The sequence below is a fragment of the Drosophila mauritiana genome, chromosome 3R, assembly GCF_004382145.1.
Source record: "Drosophila mauritiana strain mau12 chromosome 3R, ASM438214v1, whole genome shotgun sequence".
In the NCBI taxonomy this organism is placed as follows: domain Eukaryota; kingdom Metazoa; phylum Arthropoda; class Insecta; order Diptera; family Drosophilidae; genus Drosophila; species Drosophila mauritiana.
The window spans coordinates 28,818,346-28,841,043 of record NC_046670.1 but is presented as its reverse complement, the minus strand read 5'-3'; the positions used below and the strand labels follow the sequence as shown (position 1 = coordinate 28,841,043).

The window sequence follows — 22,698 nt, the reverse complement described above, 5'->3', positions numbered from 1 at the left end:
CTAAGAGCCAACATTCGTGATATACAGTTTTTTATTACTTGTTTTTCTTTGCGACTTCGGGTTCTACATCACAAAAAGACGACAACGAGCTCTGCCCGAGAGCAGGCAGAGAAAATCGTCAGCTCACAAATTCCTAAGAGCCAACATTCGTGATATACAGTTTTTTATTACATGTTTTTCTTTGCGACTTCGGGTTCTACATCACAAAAAGACGACAACGAGCTTTGCCCGAGAGCAGGCAGAGAGAATCGTCAAGCACACAAATTTCTAAGAGCCCACATTCGTGATATACCGTTTGTTATTACTTGTTTTTCTTTGCGACTTCGTTTTGCACGAAGAGCAGGCCCGAGAGCAGGCAGAGAGAATCGTCAAGCACACAAATTTCTAAGAGCCCACATTCGTGATATACCGTTTGTTATTACTTGTTTTCCACATTCGTGATATACCGTTTGTTATTACTTGTTTTTCTTTGCGACTTCGTTTTGCACGAAGAGCAGGCCCGAGAGCAGGCAGAGAGAATCGTCAAGCACACAAATTTCTAAGAGCCCATATTCGTCGTATACCGTTTGTTATTACTTGTTTTTCTTAGCGACTTCGCTTTGCACGATCTCAGAGAGCGTGCAACGACTTTTTGAATTACATTGCTAATTCTGCGTAAAAGCAATGAGCGCATTATTATTAAACGAATATCGGTTTTGTATTTTTGCATATTGGGTGAAAAGCTTTGAACTCGGAAATATAACGCACAACGTAAGTCTGGAAAAAGGGATGCCCGATTTATGAACTTATGTACAAACGTACATATAAAAATATGTATGTATGCGAGGCCAACATGAAGAGTTAAGCAACTTCCATGGCTGAAATTGTATTTATTCTGGGACGTCGGCACAAGAGAAGACCGATTACCGTAGGACCGTCAAAATTTATAGAGCTAAAGCAAACACAACATAAACAGATCAGTGATAAAGCTTTTTTTTTAAATTATATTAACGATTGGATTTGCTTGCTTCTTTCTATCACCCAACTTCGCTTGCAATATTTGCACTTAATTTTTGTCTCATCTTACATTCGACTACGAGGTGGTCTTATTTATTTTTTTTTTATGTGAGATGAGACAAAAATTAAGTGCAAATATTGCAAGCGAAGTTGGGTGATAGAAAGAAGCAAGCAAATCCAATCGTTAATATAATTTAAAAAAAAGCTTTATCACTGATCTGTTTATGTTGCGTTTGCTATAGCTCTATAAAATTTGACGGTCCTACGGTAATCGGTCTTCTCTTGTGCCGACAATTCAAGCACCGCAAACGGGCACCGTGTGGCATAATCTTCGTAGAGAGAACACGATTTCATTATTCTTAAAATAATATCAAGCCGCAGAGCTAAATTAAATTTTTAATAGCCTTACGATTAATATCATTCTTAAAAGAATGAAAGAACTAAACTTTCAAGCCCTCTTTTTTTCTATATTTGGCAAAAAATTATTTAAGAAATATGTTTTTATTTACAACCGCTTGTTGATTGTTTAATGAGTATATAGCATAATTTAGAACCTCAATTGAAAGGGACTTATTGTGGAGGTTATATATTTTCCTGCTGATAATAAGTAATTTTACTGTAGACAGACCGTTAAATAAAAACTACTGGATGTTAGTATTAACAGAGCTATGACCTAATCGACCATTCGACCAATCGACTTATCGAAGTATCGAAGTATAGTATGACCCACCGATATTTTATACCCGGATTGCGTGAAAATACTGAGGACAGACCATTCGACAAAAATACTGTCATTTAGTATTAATCGAGCTATCGATATCTTATATATACTAAAAGATATCATTCAGTATTTTTACAAACGACCTACTGTCTGTATTTCAACACAAGCCAAGTACGTTCATATTTCGTTTTTTCGTCAGGGCGGGTGTGCGCAAAAATCGGTCGGCAAGCAATTCAAAAGTAAGAGCAACCGGAGAGAATAAAAAACGGGAATAACTTACTAAAATATTTAAAGGAAATATAAAAAGTTTAACGAACTCGGCAAGCTGTGTTTATTTCGACAAGTAATTGTATATTTGGAGTGCAAGCTAAGGCGAAGGAAGTGGAAGGACAAGTAACGAAATCGTGCTCTTATCCGTTCCTGTACTGTGTCTCTCTTTCGCTGCGAGAGTGTGTGTATTGGTGTGAGTGTAGAAATCTGCAAGAACAGCAACGCCAATAAACGAGGAATCGAGAAAAAAACGCAGTGGCGCGTGAATCACGAGCAATCTGAATCATCTCTCTACGACAATACCTGTTTCTGTTGGCGGCGCATCATTTATTGCTATTAAATCCCAAAGAATGGAACACCACGAGGACAACGCGCAGTTGGACAACTACTTGCAGAACCGCCTGGCCGAAAATCTGCAAATTTCCGGAGGCACCGGCGAGCATAATCCTCATCTGGCAGACGCCACTGGGGGGAACGGCTCCGCTCCTGGCATCGCGCCCTCGAAGTCGGACGAAGTCGACGGGGAAGAAGACGAGGAGTGGAAGTACATACACGAGGTGAGGCAGAGCGAAAAGCTTCAACAGGAAAAGCTTGCACTGACAAAGGAAACCGGCAATGGTTTTGGGCCCGAACGGGACTCTGATAATCAAGTTCTCGGAAACGGAGCTGCCGCTGTCTTCAATCTTGTGTACGAAGAGGACGTGGAAGTGATCAAGAACGATGGCGACTTCTCCACAAATTCTAACACCACTACTTCAACGGACGAGGTAGTTGCCAGGCAGGCCCAGGAGCCAAACCAGTTGCCGGAGCAGCTTCAACAGCAGCAGATAGAATCGCAAGGTGTTCACGAGGATCCCCGTCAGGAAGATGAGGATGAGCACAGCTCCGTGGCCACTACTTATGGAACCAGCAGTCTCAGTGAGAACAACTCCTCGCCTTTAGATCAGGAGGAAGTCGTAATGGTAGCCCAAACGGTTGGTAAAGAGCAGTTAGTGGGATTCGACAACAAGGAGAACTGCTATTTTGTTAAAGAACTGGAGGAAAACCACTCGCAGCTAAACCCCAATGCTGTGGCCTTTGTACCTGGCTTTGGCTCACAATCATCCTCTCCCCTTCCTGCTGCTGAAGATCCACTACCTGGTGTTCAGCCACGCCCATTTCTACCGGGGGGGACCCTTGACGATTTGGTAGCGGAAAGTCCGCGCAAAGAATTCGCCAGGATCAACATGGATGGTATTGCCGTGCCCGACGAGAGGGAATTTGACATTGAAGCGGATATGCGACCCCACGAGTTGGAGCAGGAATCGGACATTTTTGGGGCAGGACACCTGGAGATGCAGTTGTTGAACGGTATAGGAAGCGCTGACCAAGCAGCCTTAAGGGATGTTCTGGATCACGGTCCAGAGACAAGTGTCGATATGGAGTTGCCACTAGATCAGGTGCCCGACGACGCCGACATCATGAAACAATCTATTTATGCCGAGCACAACGCCTCCATTGAAGATATTCTAAATTCCGTGCAACCTTTGCCAATTCAGACTTGTGACGATAAGGAACTAATTCATGTGGAGGAGAAAGAACGTGTCTCGAAGTCGCCTTCTACAGAAGAGCTCCAGTTTCAGGCCGACTTCCCAAACAATCAGGAATCGCACACATTATTCAATAACACTCAGCAAGATCCAATGCAGGCTTCATTTTATTTGGAACACACCTCCAAAAAGGAGCAAGAGGGCCGCCAGGAGCAAATGCAGCTTCCTGCTGAGTGCCCTGATATTTTTGCCGACCAGAGTTTATTGCTAGACACCAGTGCACCCCAGTTGAGCTCCGAAGCAGACTCGCCTGTGGCGAAATTGGAGCTGGAATCTCAGCAAGATGGCATTGTAGACATCACACCTTCGCCCCTTTCCTCCACTGCAGAGAAACATCTGGTTGAAGACACCAAGGAGCTAGTTGAGGGGTACACGTTGGATCCGGAATCCCATTTCTTTGGGGTTGTTTCATCTGAAGCTCCTCCACAGGTAAGCTAAAAAACATGAGAAAGTTTGCAAGAACTATTATTGTACACACTTCATTTGAAACCCCAAGTTTCTAAGATTAATAATTAACTTTGTTTGTATACTCTTTTTGTGTTTGAAAATCGTATGTGCATGAGCCGCTACACCGCCTGTGGACTACATTCATTCCTAAATCCTCCTTTTTACGCTCTTTCAGTATCCTTTAAGTGCTTATGGGGCTTACTTTTTAAAAAGGCAATAATTTATTCGATTTCGAATGAATAGTATTTAGTTTCACATAATTAATATTTAATGCGCAGCCTAGTTTTTAACTTCATAACCACTTTAGTTTGTTTAACATACTTAGTAATATTTTTTTCTGATGATTGCTGAATAGTATTAATTAAATTCTGTTGTAATTATTATTGAGGTGTGCTCTTTTTATATTTTATTTTGTCCTGGGGTGCGTCATTTAGCTCGCTCTCGCGGCACTGTCGACATTGCTGTTTCCTACGCTCTCCCTTTGTTTGTTGCACTTGGGTGGGGTTGCTTTTTGTTGTTGGCCGTGTGGTACACAATTTTTACACCCAACAGGACATACAAGTGTTTCCATTAACAGGAATATGGTTTTGGGTTTTGATTAAGACAGAGTTTTGTGTATATTTGTGTTGTCTGTTTTATTTCTAAAATTAATGGTTTGTCCTTCTTTTGGCTTAATCAACTAAAAGTGTTGCAGCGGCAATTTACAGTACAAATTTATATTGGTAATGTTTGCAATCCTAAGTAAAATAGGTAAAAGGTTTTTTCATTCCTTATATTAGTGAACAGCTGTTATTAAAATCGTTAAGTAAAAGGTTGTTTCCTGCGATTCATAAACATATATTAACACGTAAACTTTTCAATAAACTGTTACCCGTAATTCTTATTTTTTATGTTTGGGTTTCGTTCGTTTTTGAGATTTCGATGAGCTGAGTTCGAATGAAATTTAGCTCTCTCGTCAGCTCTCTTTCTCTTTGTGTCTGCAATCTGCAAAACTACTAGCACCAACAATAAAAAGCTAATGGCGTTGCCAACCTCTGCGAGAAGTGGCAGTCTTTTCGCTTCGTTGCAAGTCCCAATTGAAACTTTAATGCATATGTATGTAAGTACATTTGATCACACACAGACACGCTTTCATAATTAGAACAACAATATACGCTGCATTTACTAACAGAGATGCACAAAAACACAGTAAGTTTTAAAACAGCGGATAGAGACAACTTAAAAATTTTTAATTCGGTCATACATATACACATATGCATGTGCGTACGGTTTTCGCGTGCATGCACATATACGAAACGTACATATGTATATTATTGCTGTTAGCTTTTGTTGGTTCCCTTTACTTCTTCCTTTGAATGTATTCTAAAAGTATCTATCAACTAAAAGAAAGCGATTCTTAGTCTATGAAGTATTTAAAGCTTAAATTGAATCATTACCCATAAATGTCTATCACGATATCTATCACTAGCACTCTAACAGCTACGACACCCACAAACTAACTGTTTGCCACTATCAAATATAAAGTCTGCACTTTTAAAATGCACACTTTTAAAAATATGTTGATGTTTTTTCACATTTTGATTAGTGTTGTAAATTTCGATTTGAAAAAAAAAAAAAATTTTGCCACTCCCTAAAACCGCCAAAAACTGCCACGCCCATTTATAAAACTTTTTATTTATTTTGTTCTCATTTTATTCCCCAATATCTATCGATATCCCAGAAAAATTATGAGATTTCGCGTTGGCATTCACTCTAGCTGAGTAACGGGTATCTGGTAGTCGGGGAACTCGACTATAGCATTCTCTCTTGTTTATTATGATTGTTGTGCAGATATTTTTAAATAGGCATTTATTACACTCTGCTTCTGGTGCACGGATTAAAATTGCTTTTAAGTCGCACCTTGTCAAAGGCAGCCCCGACAATAATCAGGCGATCAAAAAGTGATTAGGAAACATTACAGAAGCACAAACATGTTCACGCGCCTAAGTAATGACTCACTTTTTGCGACTGCGAATTTTAGTCAAGAAATGTATAGACAAATTTTGTTCATTTCGACACTAAGCTCCCGCAATAATTTACAAAATTTCCATAACATTTTCATGACCTTTTTGTTAGTAACTTAAATTTAAACAATTTCCTCATATTTGTTTAAGAAAATATAGTGCATGCTTAACGCAAAAACAATTTATTTAAGTTAATAATAGACATTAATAAAGGTTTTAGTGAACATCGAAGTACAGAAATTTTTTATAAACAGTTAAAGTGTAAGTAAATCAGGGGAATTTATGTGTTAGTTAACTACCTATAAGAACTGTTTAATAACAATTTATGTTTTTATTTAGATGGTCACAGCTGTATGATCGCATTGCATTTTCTGAGATTCATAGCTTGACTGTCTTCCTCATCCCATGGCCATGTGTATTTTAAAAATTAAAAATCCTCTGCCAAGTACTAAGTTGTGTCTTTTCGTTGCCCCTGCAACGCATGAATCAGTGGTGGGAGCTGGGATCCTGGCATATAAATATAGTTTAATCGTAGCTGGAGGTAGGTGTGTGCGCATTGGCGCAGTGCTTTGGGGATTGTTAATCGAAAAGTTTTTAATTGCCAGGCGCTGTGGAAAGTGATATATAGATATTCTATCTATATATCTATAGATACTTTTGAATAAAAGATATTGAAATCTGAACTGTCCATGAACGGATGCCAAACCATCAAAATATCATAATTAGTGTTTTATGAATATGACAAGAAAATGCAAATTTATTTTGATGTTTAGAATGCAGTCTTCGCAAGGGCAGCATCGCTGTCCCTTTTTCAAAATCTTGGGGCCAATTGCAAAGAATATAAGTGCGTTGCCTTTTCCATTTTTTTTTTCCTGTGCTTCCCGTTTCTTCTCCATTTTCCAAAACCAATGTTCGTGTGCTGGCCAACAAACTTGGCCAGGTGTTTTATTACGACTTGGACCATTACCAATTTTTTCCGTCTGTGCAAAATTTTTTTGTCTGGCTGCTGTTCATTCTGCTTGTATCGCATATTTTACCGTTTTATGAATTTGCTAGTTTGCCTTTAATTTTCTGTCCTCATTTTTTCTTTTATCGTGCAACTTACTGGTTTTATTTTAATACGGAGGCTTAGCTTTGAGTGTTTTATAGTCAGACTTCAGGACCGAGTTGGCCAAGAAAGCCAGCCAATTTCATGGCTGCGACTCCGTTCTAATGTGAGTATCGAAATGTATGTAGTGCGGTTGCTTTCTAAATGTTTTTATCTCTCTTTTTTCAATCTTAATATTCGTATTCGGGTAATTATTTAGCTTTCACAGAAATAAAGGTAATGTGAAAAAGTGTAAAAATCTTAGCTTTCGCCATATTTTTAGAAAACGTGTATATTTTCTATATATATTTTTTTAACATTTAATATGTATACCTGTGTATGGAGTAAGTGACATTCCTTGCGTTTAGTATTAATTTGTTATTAGGTTATTATATTTTGACAGTTTGATTGATCTCGGGAATCTTAGCTATGTGGGATAGAGTGTTGGGAGTACATGTTCAAAATTTGTTTTTAGAATTGACTTTAATTTTTTCATACTTGTCAGTGCATAAATATTTTTTTAATTTGGGACAATTTCTTTGAAAGCCGGTGACGTAGTACGATGTACATAAAATAAGGAAAGCAATATTGTTGCATATGGTAGCAGAGTAATTAAATTGTTAGTATTGGTTGACGAATGCATGTCAACGGATTGTCTTAATCTCAAATTTAATGTTAAAGTCTTACGCTGAAGAATTCGTTTTGAATAACATTTTTTTTTGATTGGAAACAAAATAAGTTCAATTATTACGACAATAGGATGACATCAAATCTTGATTGTATGTATGTTGAACGTGGTCTTACGTTATTTTTTTTTAATAGCATAAATACCAATGTAATTTACGTATATAGATGTGTCTTGATAATAGAATGTGCTTTTTGTATTGGTACAATACCAAAAATAGTAAAATAATTAAAAATGTATTATTTCTTTTACTAGTAATAGAAATATCATTCTAGTCACTACTGACTCATAATATGCTCTTCCTGTGTCTTTTTCCTTTTGTTCCGATTTGTAAACTGTTTTTGATAGTTTAAAAATAGAAATTACAAAGCCGGGAACACTCAAATAAGACACTTAAAGGATAATTTTTAAATATCGACGAAGAAAAATAATTTGAAAAATGCGTTACATATGTAAATAACCCAAAACAAAACAAGAGAGAACGATTCAGCCTGGTTGGCTTTCGACTTATGTATATATTACTCTATAAGTAAATACCCCTGGTACTCGTTATTGCATTCCTTTTTTGGGCTCTATAGCTACATACGTATGTCTCACTTCCATTTGTGTCTTACTGCTATACCCTTTTAAATTTTTAACGAGCCGTATCAAGTATTGAATGCTAAAAAGGAGGGGAAGGGTGGGTTACAAACTTTCGGACATTTACTTATTCAAACACCTAAATTTATTGTAATTCAATTAATATAAAACTTAAAATTTAAAGTTTCCTTTATATTAATTTTTAGTTAACATATGTTTATTTCCCAATTTTAGGAAAATATACGCCGTATGTTATTATTTATTTTTTTTTGTCGGTTATTTCGTTGTATGCGCTATAAACATTTTACATTTTTACTTAGTCTTTCCTAGTGAGGTACTAGAGTGTGCAATGCCCCCTCTAAGAAGTTACCGAGAAATTAGCAGTTATTTTTTTTATTATATTTTACTCATCAAACATGGAAATTGGCATTATTTTCGGTCGCTTACGCCAAATTGTTGATGTCATCGTTGCGTTCTCTTTGCAGCTTTTTGGCAAGCAAGCACACACTCCCTTCTATTATACACTCATGCAAACACGTACGAGCTAGTGAGCAAGTAAGTGTGAGTTACTCATTGCCAGTCTTTCATTCTTTCGTTTCTTCAAGTACGAAAATGGATATAAATTCACACAGACTATGGCAACAGCATTGTGATGTTTATCAAGCCCATTATAGGGCCGGAAAATATTTGTTTTTCATGGCGTTCAAAATGCTTTCGATGGTTATACATTTTTTAAGAGAATAAAAAGAGCTGCAAAAAAAGCCTAGAAAAACGAATTTACCGGCCGGCTAATTTTCTATGAGCAGACATTGGAAACTGATATGAAATGTTCCAAACAATGTTCGCTGTTATTACAACTTATTGAAACATAAAAAACACCTTACCTTTACAAAATGTACTATGATGTAAATTTGGCGATGAGTCATGACAAACAACTAAAATAAATGTGAACTACGCTAAGAGAGCTTTTGTCTGTCTAAGCCCCGTTTTTGTATTTTATGCCTTTTGGTCTTGTTCGCTTCAGCTCACTTTTAACCCCATTACGCTTGAGCAACAGTCCAATCCGTGAGTGGAGTGGTGGTCAACACGAAGGAAACTGAAAAAGGAAAAGATTAATAAAAAATTAAGAAGAAAATCAGAGTGCCTTCCTCGTTTCTAATCATACGGTGTTCATATTCGGTCTACAGCAGATGCCTGACAATATAATTTTTACTTAAAATCGGACGAAAATATTAGAATAAATCATAGTTTCGTTGTTTATGTTCTTATTCCGTATGCGTCAGTACAAGCTTCGTCTTGCCGAATATAGCTTCCTTTCTTGTTCTTAGTATATTCAATAAAAAAAAGATTTATTTTAGGAGAAACAATTTGTATTTTACGATACAAAAAATTTGTACAGAAAAGGTTTAATAAAGATTGTTTAATCCAACATAAAATGTAATAAGCTTATATATAAAACAGAAAAAGCAAATGCTGTTTTTAAGTGTAGCTGAAGAAAGTCAGCCGCCCATTGAGCGAGTGAGCTAAAAGTGGAAAGCATCAACAGGGAGTTGGGAACGAGCCCCGTCCGATGGCAAATTGCCCCCTCTAGTGGCATTTACTGGTCAATGACATTTTAGAGTTTTAGAGCGCACTGCTTTTGGTGCTGGGATACAGTCTTCGCGTGATAGCGGAAAAGTTCCATCGCCGCCCTTTCATTCATTACATTTTCCCGACACCTGCGGTGGCAGAGTCCAAAGCTAACGCTATGTCACTACTTAAAGTAACAGAGACCTTTCCCATCCGCATTTTTATGGTTTTCGTTGAATGTTTTCCTGTTTTTTGTTGTTTTTTACCGGTATGTTGTAGTTTCTTCCGTTGTCAATTTGGAAATACATATGTATGTATTTCGAAAACAAAAGAATATTTAAAAAATCGTCACACTTACAAAAAAGGAATCTAGATTAGAGATAATGCTAGAGTCGTGTTCCCCGAACACAAAATTTCATCATTTTTCTGTTGTATCGCTAGATGTTGGAGAATGAAATGAAAAAAAATTAATTCTTTAAAAGCGTGGGCGTGAACGTTTTGGGGGTTTTTTATAGGTGGTAAAAAGGGACGTTGTCAAAGTGTTTTTGGTATACCGATATAAATTGGCAAGACAAACAAAATCGATACAAATTTACAAGACTAATAAAAATTAGACGAAATGTCAAACTTTTTGAAAAATTGTGGGGGTGGCAATATAGGCAGTTCTTTTTTCCTGTTACATACTTTTCAACGGATCTGGTATACTCTTTTACTCCACAAGAAACGGGTATAAAACACCTGTATACCCCTTAAGAGCTTGTATGATTATTAAACATCATAGCAACAATATAATATTGTCGTATCATGTGTATCAAATTAAAAACTAAATTTTATATTGTCGAGGAACTGGTGCCTACATGATAATGATGAGGTAGTTTCGATTTTACTATTTTACTTTATGATATGGCAAGCTCGCTGATGTCATTATAATAATATGCATGCTTTGGAAATAAATGTGCGCGCGCCAAAACTCAAAAATGTGTGTTGGAAGTCCGAAAAAACAGCCTGGCAGACACTCTTATATGCGTTGCATTCATGCTTTCTCCCTTGTGAGAAAATTAGAAATCAAAGCAAGCCAAGAGGAACACCACTTCTATAAATATTTAATAAATATTTATTCTTTTTCAAGATCGTAAAAAATGCTATAGTTTGGTCTTTATTTTCTTTAATAAGAGCGGTGAAAAGATATATTTTTTTAATATTAGCAAATATTCACCCCACCCAAATGCTGTATTTTTCAGAATGACGAGGACTATGCTGTTCTTGAATCAGCTTCTGGTTATAAAACTCAAAACTTTGATGAAATATCATCTCCACCGGAAGGTATTAATCCGTTTGCCCAGCCCTTCACGCCCGCGCACCTGGTTATAGAGCAGACGGAAACAATGAAGGAGGATTTGGGAGGTATGCCTATACCAGCTTCCGATGACTTTGCTATATGTGATAAAGGTGCTAGTAAGTCTACAAAGGAAGCTGAGGATCAAAGGAATGAGCAAGAAGCCTTCGTAAAGGAGGAGCTGCTGCACGTCGCCCAGGTTGGAAAACTTGGCACTGAAGCGAACTTCGTTCTTCGGGCATATCCAGAGGAGCGACTGCCTATTTCTGTTTCAGATGAGATACCGCTTTCTTCGGCTTCAAAGGAGAAACTGTTGCCTGATACTACAGATGAGCAACTGCTGACTTCTGCTTTAGAGGAGAAACTTCTTCCTTTTGCTCCAGAAGAGTCAATTTCAACTGCTGCCGATGGGCAGTCAATTTCTCAGTTTGATGAAAATGTTATCGCGAGTAATAAACCTTTGGAAGATATTTTAGAACCGGAAAAAAATTTGGAAGTTGCGACAAATTTGTCTGAAGAAAATTCTGTTGCTACAGTGGCTGGAGGTGCTGTTGTTGGTGCTACCAAAACCCACTCAGCCACCAAAGCAGGATCTACAGCAGCTAGTGCAAAATCGAAAACAGCAACCTTAGTAATGAAGAAGACTACAACAAGCTCTACTTCTGTTTCCGGGGCACACAAGTCGGCCGCTTCACGTCCAAGTACCGCCCGCCTTGGAATCAAAACTACAACTATAGCTACAAAAACTGCGACTACATCTTCAGGAACTGGAAATCCCCGAAAGTCTCCAAGCAGTAATGTAGGATCAACAGTTAAACCAACAACCAAGTTAAGCAGCACACGACCAGCTACAGCTCCAGTGAGCAAGGTAACTTTAGGGGCCAAGACTGTAACTAACAAGACGGCTGCAAGTGGAACTGCATCTGGTAATGTAACCAGGACAACACTTCGCCCTTCAGTCAGTACCAACGCTCGCAAACCAGCAACAAGTGGAACAGGATCCGTAGCCTCCTTAACTGCTCGACGACCAGTTACAAATGCAACAGGATCGGCTCCTGGCAGCGCTGCATCAACAAAAGTTCGGCTTGCGGCCACAATGACAGCCCCAGTCAAGCCAAAAGTTTTGTCGCCGCGCAGCACCATTTCCTCCACCACCACTGTGCGAAAGCTGCCTAGCACAAGTGCCCCTTCACTTTCTACTCGTAGCCCTACCAAGCAGCAAGCCAATGGACTAGGCAAGAATACCAGCTCTACCACCACTTCCACTACTACCGCAACTATCCCAAAATCTTTCACGGCTCGCCCAGCTCCTAAGTTTACGCATTCAGCTAGCTCAACCAATAACAATGGGAGTACATCGCGTCGTTTGCTGGTTCCTGGAAGCTCCTCTACTACAACTACGTCGTCTCTTAGGAAGTCATCACCATCAAAGGCAGGACCAGGCAAAGCTGCATCAAAGCCATTGACACCGCGATCCAAAGATGGCGCGGTTAAGTCATCGCCGGCTGTATTAAAAGCTCGGAATTCTACTTTGATGGGGCGGGAAGGGGTAGCACCATCAAACGAAAGTGTCCCAACAACTAATGGTGGTCAGATCAATGCAGAGGAAGTTGTCAAGCTTAACGGAAAAGGCCTAGCAGAAGAGGTAAAGATTGTTGAAGAGCAATCTTTTCACGAACAAGATGTCCCTACCCATAATGCTGAAGTGCCCCTTTTGGACTTTTAATAGGTATCCTTAATTCCAGATCACACAAAGCTAAAATTACTTTATTAATACTGAAAACATATTGAGGAAAAGTGTTTAGAGCGAAGAGAAACAAATTTCGAAGACGTAATAAGAAAAACGATGAATTCAATGGCATCCTGGTAACCTAATTAGGAATTTTTGCTTATTGAACTTTTTTATACGATGTACTCTCGATTTCTTGCTACATTTTATTAAAATATATTATTTCAAAAAATATTGAACTACTGTAAATGAACGCAGAGCGAATAAATGTTTGTGCTATTTTGTAACGAAAACGAAAGAAAAATTTTCTGTTATTTAACAATTTAATATTTTCTTTTGAAATGCTTTCAATAAATTTTGCTCACGTTCTTAAATTAAATTTCGTCAAGTTTGAAACTCTTAACAGAAGAAAATTTCAAAAAGGCTAAAAGAGAAATTAAGAATACAATACTATACTCCTGGTAACCAAATTAGGAAAACTGAACTAATGTTTGTAACGAAATCGAAAGATAAATGTCACCAAGTGCTCCGTTATTTAAAAATATAACAATACTTTTAAAATGGTTTCAATCGATTTTTTGCTCACATTCTAAATTTTATTAAATTGCGTCAAACATTTAAAAATTGTCCTTCATCAAAAAGAATTTATGTATTGAATAAGATTTGTGGCACATGCTAAAAGAAAACAAAGACCCATGAATAAAAGAAAGAAAAAGGAAGCAATGAAAATTCAAGTTAAGCTATCGGCGTCTTAGCGTGAATATACCGAAACCCAAAACAAATTAAAACTAATCCAACGAAAACCAAGGTTATTTAACCAGCGAAACTTGTAGACTGCTTCTATAAAAAAAAATGTCTATACATTGGCCGAATTTTATGTGCTTATATTGTACTTTCGAGCACCTTTATTTAATTATTTAACACATCTGTAAACATTTTATATTTCAATGGATATTTAATTTTAATAATGTGGAAATTGAGCAGCACTATAAACATGTTCAGTACTAAAATTAAACGAGAAAAAGCTCTTACCCAGTGTAATCTTATAATTTTAAAACGTTTTCCATTTCACATTTTATTTCGTTTGAACTCTATTTTTTGTGACTCAGTTAAAAGTGTATTATTATTTATAATTTGTTGATTATGCCACATGGATCAGAAAACTGAATGTATCCCCAGCACACTTATACGCTCTTTATTTATATGTGTTTAATACAATACTACAATTATAAAAAAATGAACAAGAAATATTTTAAAAAACTTTCAGTTGTTTTATTTTTGTATACTTTTAGGGTTTATGTAGGTATAATTTTATAAACTATGTGAAAGATAGTGTCACTAACTCCAATTCGTCATAAAAGCCATTTTTGCATACTCTTGCTAAAGTATATCTAAAAAAGTTTCTATGGCTTATAATTTGCCTATACGACATATATGAGTTATACACGGCTTAAACGAACGCTGAGATATATAATTTGTCAAGTTTAAATAGTAAGTTTGTTTACATTATGGTTTTTCAGAAATCCCACGCAGTGCCCTTCACTTTAATTTGCCTTATTAGTGATTTTCTACCTAAGCTATATTACGATAATTATATTATATTTCTTATAAAACATGGTCAAAAGTAACATGAGACAGAGACTTACATACAACAAACAAAAATTTGGCAGGAAGCCAAACGCGTCACGAGCACAGCTTCTGTTGCTTGAACGAGCTATATTATTCGATTATAAACAGAGTGATTAGGCGATTCCTAATCGATAGGGTTCTTTCTAGGTTGGCTAAACTTCCTATACGTTGCATTCATCCAAGTGATGCTTTTTTATACATATTTACAAATAAAAAGGATAAACAAATTTTTTAAACCAATAATTACAGAAATTTAATGTACTAATCTAAATGGCATTTACAAAAAATATAAACATACATTTACAAGTTCATACATATGTTAGCCAACCAAATTAGATTTCTGAGCATGAACAAAAAGATTCAAAAAATTATAAAATACTACAAAAATGTATTACTAATAAATTAATTATACAATGGAAATTCATACATGTCTACGCTTTTTGAACATGGCGCAGCTGTACATTGGGCCATTCGAAAGGGATAGGAACCTATATTCGATCAGATGATACGATATTATCATAGCGAGATAAAATACACTGGAGATCGCACCTGTATACGTTCATATGAACAGTAAATCGTTTTTTGAAATATATAGTCACCCAAAACAAAGACGTTGAATACAAACTTCTTATCGGGGTTTTTATTTATTTTATTTAGTTCCATGTCCGATGCTTATAAAAATCGACATCTGCTTAAATACGGCTAGCATTTCTCCGGTACAAATTTAATGGAGTATCTCTTATCAACTAAATCCATAACATCAAGTTGTATGGAATTATTGGGGCTGTGGCCGTATTTATGGTACTACGCAACTTAAAGCTAATTCTTGTAAGGTTCAAGTTCTAAAATCTTGCCCTTTTCACAAACGATTTACCACCATTCTCTTGTGCCGGGCGCTTGTTAAATGGTTTTTTGCCAAAGTTAGGCTTAGTATCTTTTTGGAACTTCCGCGGGGCGTGCGCCTTACTAATAGCCAAGCGTTTCTTTAACAATCTATGCTTCAGCTGAGAGTTTGGCTCAATAAATATGGGCGCGTTGTTTACAATGCTTTCATTAGCCAAGAAAGATTTGCAGAAACCTTCATCGTCCTTGAACTTTACAACAGCTTTTTGGCCAAACATTATGATGCTTTCGATTTCGCCGCTCTCGTTAAATATTTTCCGTAGGTCAGCTTCAGTAGCATCTACAACGAAATTTTGATTGATAAAAATGTATAATTTTAAACAATTTTAGGAAACGGGTAACCCACCTGAAGTTAAGTTCGTCACAAGAATGGACCTTCCCGAGGTGCAGCGTTCAAATCGGTGAAGCTTCCACTCAACCTTATTAACAGTCTTTCCGTCGAGTTGGGCTAGAGCCTTCGCGGCCGCATCCGACTGCTTGAACGTCACAAAAGCTAGAACTGCCTTGCTGCACACGACGTCAATTTCTTCAACATCACCAAATTTCTTGAATATCTTTTCTAGAGTGTCAGAGCTGTAAGATTCGTGTTTGCCCACATTTTCGACAACCAAGGTAAGCTCACTGGTACGTGAAATCGATTGCGAGAGACGACGAACCGTTATAAAGCGAGAAAACAGCTCAGTGCTATGCAGTTTAAGGGCCTTCGGTATGTCATCGACCGACGCCAAACGTACAAAAGCTTTGGGCATGAGGCGGTTACTGGATATAGTCACCGCCTCCACGGGAGCTACCTTCTCAAAAACGGTTTTTAAGTCGTCCTTGGTTATATTAGGTCCAATCAGGCCGACCACCACCGTGCGTTCGTTGTTCTCTTCCTTATTTCTCGGTTCGGACACCGACAAAACATTGTCTCCAAGGGTTAACGCTTTAGGCTTAGCCTGCAGAACAGCTTGTGCTCCAGCTGACGTATCAAAGGCAATGAGAACTGAATTATTGCCATTCATATTAGTGAAACGCTGCAAAGCGGAAAGTCGTCCGAACTTGGCGAACAATGCGACCAATTCCTTGTGGAGATACTCTGTGTGGAACAAATAAACTAAGTTTAATTATAATTCAAAAATTAAATAATTAACCGGTTACTTTACCGTTTGGTAGGTTTGTGACAAAAACAATCTGGTTCTGTGGCGTTCCCAGTGGAATCTTGCCAACCTTTATTTTTGGAATTCCTATATTTTCTTCAGACTTTTCAGAGTTGGCTTTTTCTGATTTCTTGGAAACTGGTTTTTCTACAGGCGCTTCATCATCACCGTCAGATTCATCTACCTCATCCGCGCCTTCGCTTTTGGAAACCTCACCAGGCTCCAACTCATCGTCATCATCATCCTCATCGTCACTATTGTACTCTTCATCTTCCTCGGCCTCGTCGTCAATTAGGTCCGCTGCCTCTTCGGTCTGAAAAGTAAACAATTTTCATATAACCACTGATGGAAGGGCACCTATCTCAAGGCAATCTTTTTTTTTTTAAATCGATATAATATGAATCGAGTTTGTATAAAACTAGAGGATCGTGGATATTTCCATCGATCGTCTCGTCTATCGTCTTATAATTATAAAATCTTTACAACCACGTGGTAAAGAAAACGCAAAATGGATTCATCTCCATGCATACTATGCATGTAATGTTATCCATATACATTCACAAGATCACGTTTTTCTATGGCTTACCTCAAAGTCGCTGTCATCCTCCGCCTGCTCGTCATTCTGCTCCTCGACATCAGACTCGTCCTCTTCACTGGACTGCGGCACTTCTTTAACAGGCTGTTTTTTGGATTTTTTGGAAGGCGATTGGGCGACTACTGTCTCCTCTTCCTGTACCTTTCTGGACTTGGTTACCCGTTTGGCCAAAGGCTTCTCCTCTCCATTTATAGCTTTTTTTCCCTTGATGGTTACGGCTTTCTTTTGGGCCATTTTAACAGTTCTTAGAGGTTTCCTGGGCAAACTTAGCAAATTCAAGTTCAGAGCGAACAACGCGTGGTTTCGTTCAATGAAATGCACGTGGAAAAGAGGAACAGAACAGTGTGACCGTTGTGGCTCTATCGGCGCTAGAGCTGATTAAATAAAGTATTCTGGACACTTCAACCATATTTTTATAGCCCTTTTCCACCAGCAAATATGGTTTAAAATCAATGTTAGTGTATACATACAACTTTATTTTTATAGCCCTATTCCACTTCCAAATATGGTTTAAATTCGATGTTAGTGTATACATACAAAAATAATTAAAGCTTTTAAAAAATAAACTTAATATTAAACAGTCTATATAAAGGATTTCATTAATACTTAGGATACAATCTAAGATTATATACTTATCCACGTTCTAATTTAGGATGTGTTTTTACATTTAAAATGGTTAGTTTCATCAGTCATCAGCTACGAATCATCTGTTTCTTAAGGAATTTATAATATTCTAGACAGTGTAAAATCACAGTTATTGCAATATTTCATTAAAATGATATGTCAACTTGCAGTTGCTTATTATCTCAGTAGGAAACTTAATGTAAATTCAAGAAATTGTTGTTAATGGTATTGAAAGAAAAATTAATAAAAGTCACTTACTATGGGCATGGCACAATTAGGAAAAAGAAATAGGTGCCAAAAATGCAAAATAAATATTAATTATACGGTGCGATATGTGGTAAGACCAAACACATATCGGTTAGTTCGCACTGAATTCAAATACCAGAGAAGTACATAATTTTTTAGTATGTAATATTCCCTGGTATTTTTCCAATGCCTGACAAGCAGTGCTGGTAAATGGCGGAACAAGTATACACATAAAAAATTAAATTGCAGCACAGGTTCCGCAACGCACACATATATTTATTTAACGGAGTTCCCAAAAAAAGAACAGGGAGCGGTGTGTGTGCGGAGAACAATTAAGGAGGAACATCAGAAAAACAGAATAATTAGCATAACCGCCAAATAACACAATGAACGGTGGTGGTGGAGGAAGTGGAGGAGCAAATGTGAGCAATGGCTCCAGCACCAATGTAACAGCTGCCGGGAGCACTGGAGGCGGAAGCGCAGGCGACGAGACTGGTGGAGATGCCAGCTCCAGACGCCAGGCGACACGGGTGTTTAAGAAGAGCTCCTCCAACGGCAAGATAACGGTTTACCTTGGCAAACGGGACTTCGTCGACCATGTCACGCACGTGGATCCCATTGACGGCGTTGTCTTCATTGATCCAGAGTACGTAAAGGACCGTAAGGTTTTTGGCCAGGTGCTTGCCGCCTTTCGGTACGGACGTGAAGACCTGGATGTTTTGGGATTAACGTTCCGTAAGGACCTGTATCTGGCGCATGAGCAGATCTATCCGCCCATGCAGCTGGACCGCCCGATGACCCGGCTTCAGGAAAGGTTAATTAAAAAACTGGGACCGAACGCCCATCCGTTTTATTTTGAGGTTCCGCCCTATTGCCCAGCCTCTGTGTCCTTGCAGCCGGCTCCTGGAGATGTGGGCAAGTCTTGCGGAGTGGACTACGAGCTGAAGGCCTTTGTGGGTGAGTCTTTGTGGGTCTGATCTTGTGGGTGTGTCCATGTACGGTGGTCAGACAAAGTCAAAATCATTGATGACGGATTTAGGCAGTCGCTACAGTCAAGTTAGTTAGTGCGTAGGCCACAATCTCAGAGATAAATTATATTTGTTCGCAGTGTGACACATACCGTGTTTAATGTACGTATGTTGCAATATATTAAAAAATTTTCGTGAATGCCAACTTTCAATTAAGAGGAGTCAAATTACGGGTAGTATTGTTTCTGAGAATAAAATAATTTATTAAGAATATGGTTATAGTAGCAAAATTAGCTGTTTTCTTTTCTATAGAAGTTAGACTGTAAATTTTTAATGTGTGTGGTTTTGTGTAAGTTAGCGCGTGTATCACGCGGTCGGGAACACAGGGTTAATCAATCCAACTACGTCGGGCTGATGACGCAGCGTCCACCTAATTGAAATTCGACACTTCTAATTGGAATTTGACTCAACCGAAGTTGCACCGCAGTTAATGTTGTTGTTCGCCTTAACCAGGCGCCGCAGTTGGCGGTCTGACGATTTGTGTGCCAACCAGCAAAGTTCTAACATAGTTTTAAAATGCTTATTTGCTTAGTTTCAAATCTGTATTTAATAATTAAAAAAAAAAGGTTTAAAGAATTGGTGCTTTATTTTATTAGTAGAAGGGTTTTTTGGTTTCTGTAAATGTTAAATTTTGCGTATTTGCGTACGATCGCGGAGCTCCACTCGCATATATATTATGTGTGCCTGTGGCAGCCCCTTAATAAATTCTCTGTTCAATAAATATTATTATCTATTGCCCTATTTTGTTTACACATTTTTGCGGTTTTATAGTTTCTGTTGAAATTTTATTTAGCAGCCAATTTGCTTACTGTCATAAAAAGATTAATAAAATAGCAGCGATTGGTGTGTTGTTGGTTCTAAGAGTTTATAACAACAACTTAATATTTATTTATTCTGTATATAGCCCAAACACAATTTAGGAACAAAAACAACAATGTTGGAATTTGTACAGTTGGCAGAAACGATTTCTCAATGCTTCTCTGCTTCCCCTCATGACAATTGAGTCAGCATTTTTATTTACTTGGCGTCTGTTGAATTGTGTATCTAATGTTCCTAGATTCTATTCTTTTGGGATAACCAATTACATATATATATGTAGGCGTATTTTTAAAGCAATGCGATTCCATTCCATATATATATATATATATACATATATATCTTCATATGTAATGCTTAAATGCTACTACTTGTCGCTAGGCTTGTGATTAAACATCGTGGAATCCGATGCACGATAGACTCAACATCAACGACAAATTTTCTAACAAATCGGGGTACTGACACACCCGAGCTAAAATATGCATACAAGCGTCATGGGATTTCTTCAACAAACATAATTTGATGCCATTATTCATAATGTTTATCATTACTAGGTGAGAATGTGGAGGACAAGCCCCACAAGCGGAACTCGGTGCGTTTGACTATTCGCAAAGTCATGTACGCACCCTCCAAAGTCGGTGAGCAGCCATCGATCGAAGTAAGCAAGGAGTTTATGATGAAGCCAAACAAGATCCATTTGGAAGCTACTTTGGACAAGGAGTTATACCACCACGGTGAAAAAATATCGGTCAACGTTCATGTGGCCAACAACTCAAATCGGACGGTAAAAAAGATTAAGGTATGTGTCCGGCAGTTTGCGGATATTTGTCTCTTTTCGACGGCGCAATATAAATCTGTAGTGGCAGAAATCGAGTCAGAAGACGGATGTCAAGTGGCTCCGGGATTTACACTATCGAAAGTATTTGAGTTGTGCCCCCTATTGGCAAATAATAAGGATAAATGGGGCCTTGCTTTGGACGGCCAGCTAAAGCATGAGGACACCAATTTGGCGTCTAGCACTCTCATTACCAATCCTGCTCAGCGTGAGAGTCTCGGTATTATGGTCCACTATAAGGTAAAAGTGAAGTTGCTGATTAGCTCGCCGCTTCTAAATGGTGACCTCGTGGCTGAGCTGCCATTCACACTAATGCACCCTAAGCCCGAAGAGGAAGATCATCCACTGTTAGGGGAGCGATCGCCACGGGCTAGTTTAGCAGCCGGGGGTCTGCCGTTAGTGAGCATGAGTGACGTTGGAGAAACTGAATTGGCGACTGGCGGGCAGGATGTGCCAACTACAACAAATCTCATTCAGCTGGACGACGACGAAGCACAAGATGACGACATAATTTTTGAGGACTTTGCCCGCCTGCGTCTAAAAGGCGCTGAAACAGAGGCCTAGATGAAAAAGGAATATATCGAACTATTAATTAATATGAAGAAAATACCGTTATTTTCGGCATTTGTATAATATAAAAGTGTATGAGAAAAATAGGGCAACCGCTAAATGTAAAGTTTTATACCAATAGCCATGGTAAAAAGTTGGATTTAAGCTATTTTATATGTGTAGGCCATATATTGTACTATCTATAGGGTTTAAGCGGAAAGTGTACGAATTTTAAAATGTGAAATTGATAAACCAATCAACACACCAGATCTACACAAAATGCCCATGCATAAGTTAACTACACGAGCCAAGTATTTTGGCCACATCTGTAAAAGTTGAAAGAATTCACAAAATTTGATATGTAAATGTTGTATAATATTTTTATTAAATGCCCTATCCCATTATAAAAACGCGTAAAACAAAAATTCATTTACAAAACTAATTCTAGTGATGTTTTTATTAAGCCTCTTGTTTTTGGGACATTGTTATTGCTTTGCAATGAATTGATAATTTGTGCGCAACTAATTTAAAATGAGATTTTTGTGTAGAGTACAATACTAAAAATGTTTCTAGATTTCTTTTCTACAATTAAAAAGAAATGTTTTTAGAATGGCTTGAAGTTTGGATGTTGTTTTATAAATATTCTTAGAAAGATAAGTCCATAAGTCCATAAGAAAGCATGCCCATTCTAGAGACATAGACACAGCCAATGTTTGTTTCAAAAGATGGTCACGACTACTCATGCGTAGACAGTTTTTTAAAAGGTTTTGTTTTTTTTTTGTCAATTTCTACCGATTTAAAAAAAAAAAAAAATGTGAAATTTCTTCCTAGCTCGGTAACGGGAAAATGATACTCTGATATATCAACTATAGCGTTCTTACTTGTAATTGAAAGTGTAATGGTGAAATATGGTCATAGACCCAGTTAAGCCACTTTTCATTTTCTCCAGAAAAAATTAAAACATATAATCTAAACGACAACAAAGCAATTAACTAATGGTGGATTGGATTAAAAATTATAGCTCTTTGCTGATGAAACCGGTTTGGCTAAAGGTTACATGATGTGCACCTTCACAGGCGAAAATAGCTAACATAGAAATTTTTCAAACACCTTTGGGAACGGCCTTTCGTGTTGGAAATTTTTACGTTAAACACCAATTTCTTTCTTACTTTAATTAACAATGTCCGAATCGAAATTCGTCAACGAAAAATACTACACGAGTAATGCATTCGTAAAACCTTTATAGAGATACAATTTAAAAACGTGATCAGAACATTTCCAAATGTAAACCAAAAGAAAGTGGTCTTTTAAATTGCGAACTTA

General features: G+C 37.6%; 3 protein-coding genes across 3 annotated transcripts; 2 read left to right on the top strand and 1 right to left on the bottom strand.

Moving 5' to 3' along the window:
- Positions 1 to 1,899: 1,899 nt before the first annotated feature.
- Positions 1,900 to 14,271, top strand: LOC117145787 (205 kDa microtubule-associated protein). Its single transcript, XM_033311567.1, has 2 exons — positions 1,900 to 4,005; positions 11,188 to 14,271. Exons 1-2 carry the CDS (start codon positions 2,338 to 2,340, stop codon positions 13,006 to 13,008), a joined length of 3,489 nt encoding a protein of 1,162 aa, XP_033167458.1. The 5' UTR covers positions 1,900 to 2,337; the 3' UTR covers positions 13,009 to 14,271.
- Positions 14,272 to 15,258: 987 nt separating this feature from the next.
- On the bottom strand, positions 15,259 to 17,623 carry LOC117145788 (DNA-binding protein modulo). Its single transcript, XM_033311568.1, has 4 exons — positions 17,269 to 17,623; positions 16,689 to 16,995; positions 15,890 to 16,621; positions 15,259 to 15,823 (listed from the first exon to the last, which is right to left on the bottom strand). The coding sequence occupies exons 1-4, from the start codon at positions 17,509 to 17,511 to the stop codon at positions 15,483 to 15,485; spliced, it is 1,623 nt and encodes a 540-aa protein (XP_033167459.1). The 5' UTR covers positions 17,512 to 17,623; the 3' UTR covers positions 15,259 to 15,482.
- Positions 17,624 to 18,352: 729 nt separating this feature from the next.
- On the top strand, positions 18,353 to 21,817 carry LOC117143248 (beta-arrestin-1). The gene is made up of 2 exons (XM_033307809.1): positions 18,353 to 19,104; positions 20,546 to 21,817. Exons 1-2 carry the CDS (start codon positions 18,534 to 18,536, stop codon positions 21,388 to 21,390), a joined length of 1,416 nt encoding a protein of 471 aa, XP_033163700.1. The 5' UTR covers positions 18,353 to 18,533; the 3' UTR covers positions 21,391 to 21,817.
- The last annotated feature ends 881 nt before the right edge of the window (positions 21,818 to 22,698 follow it).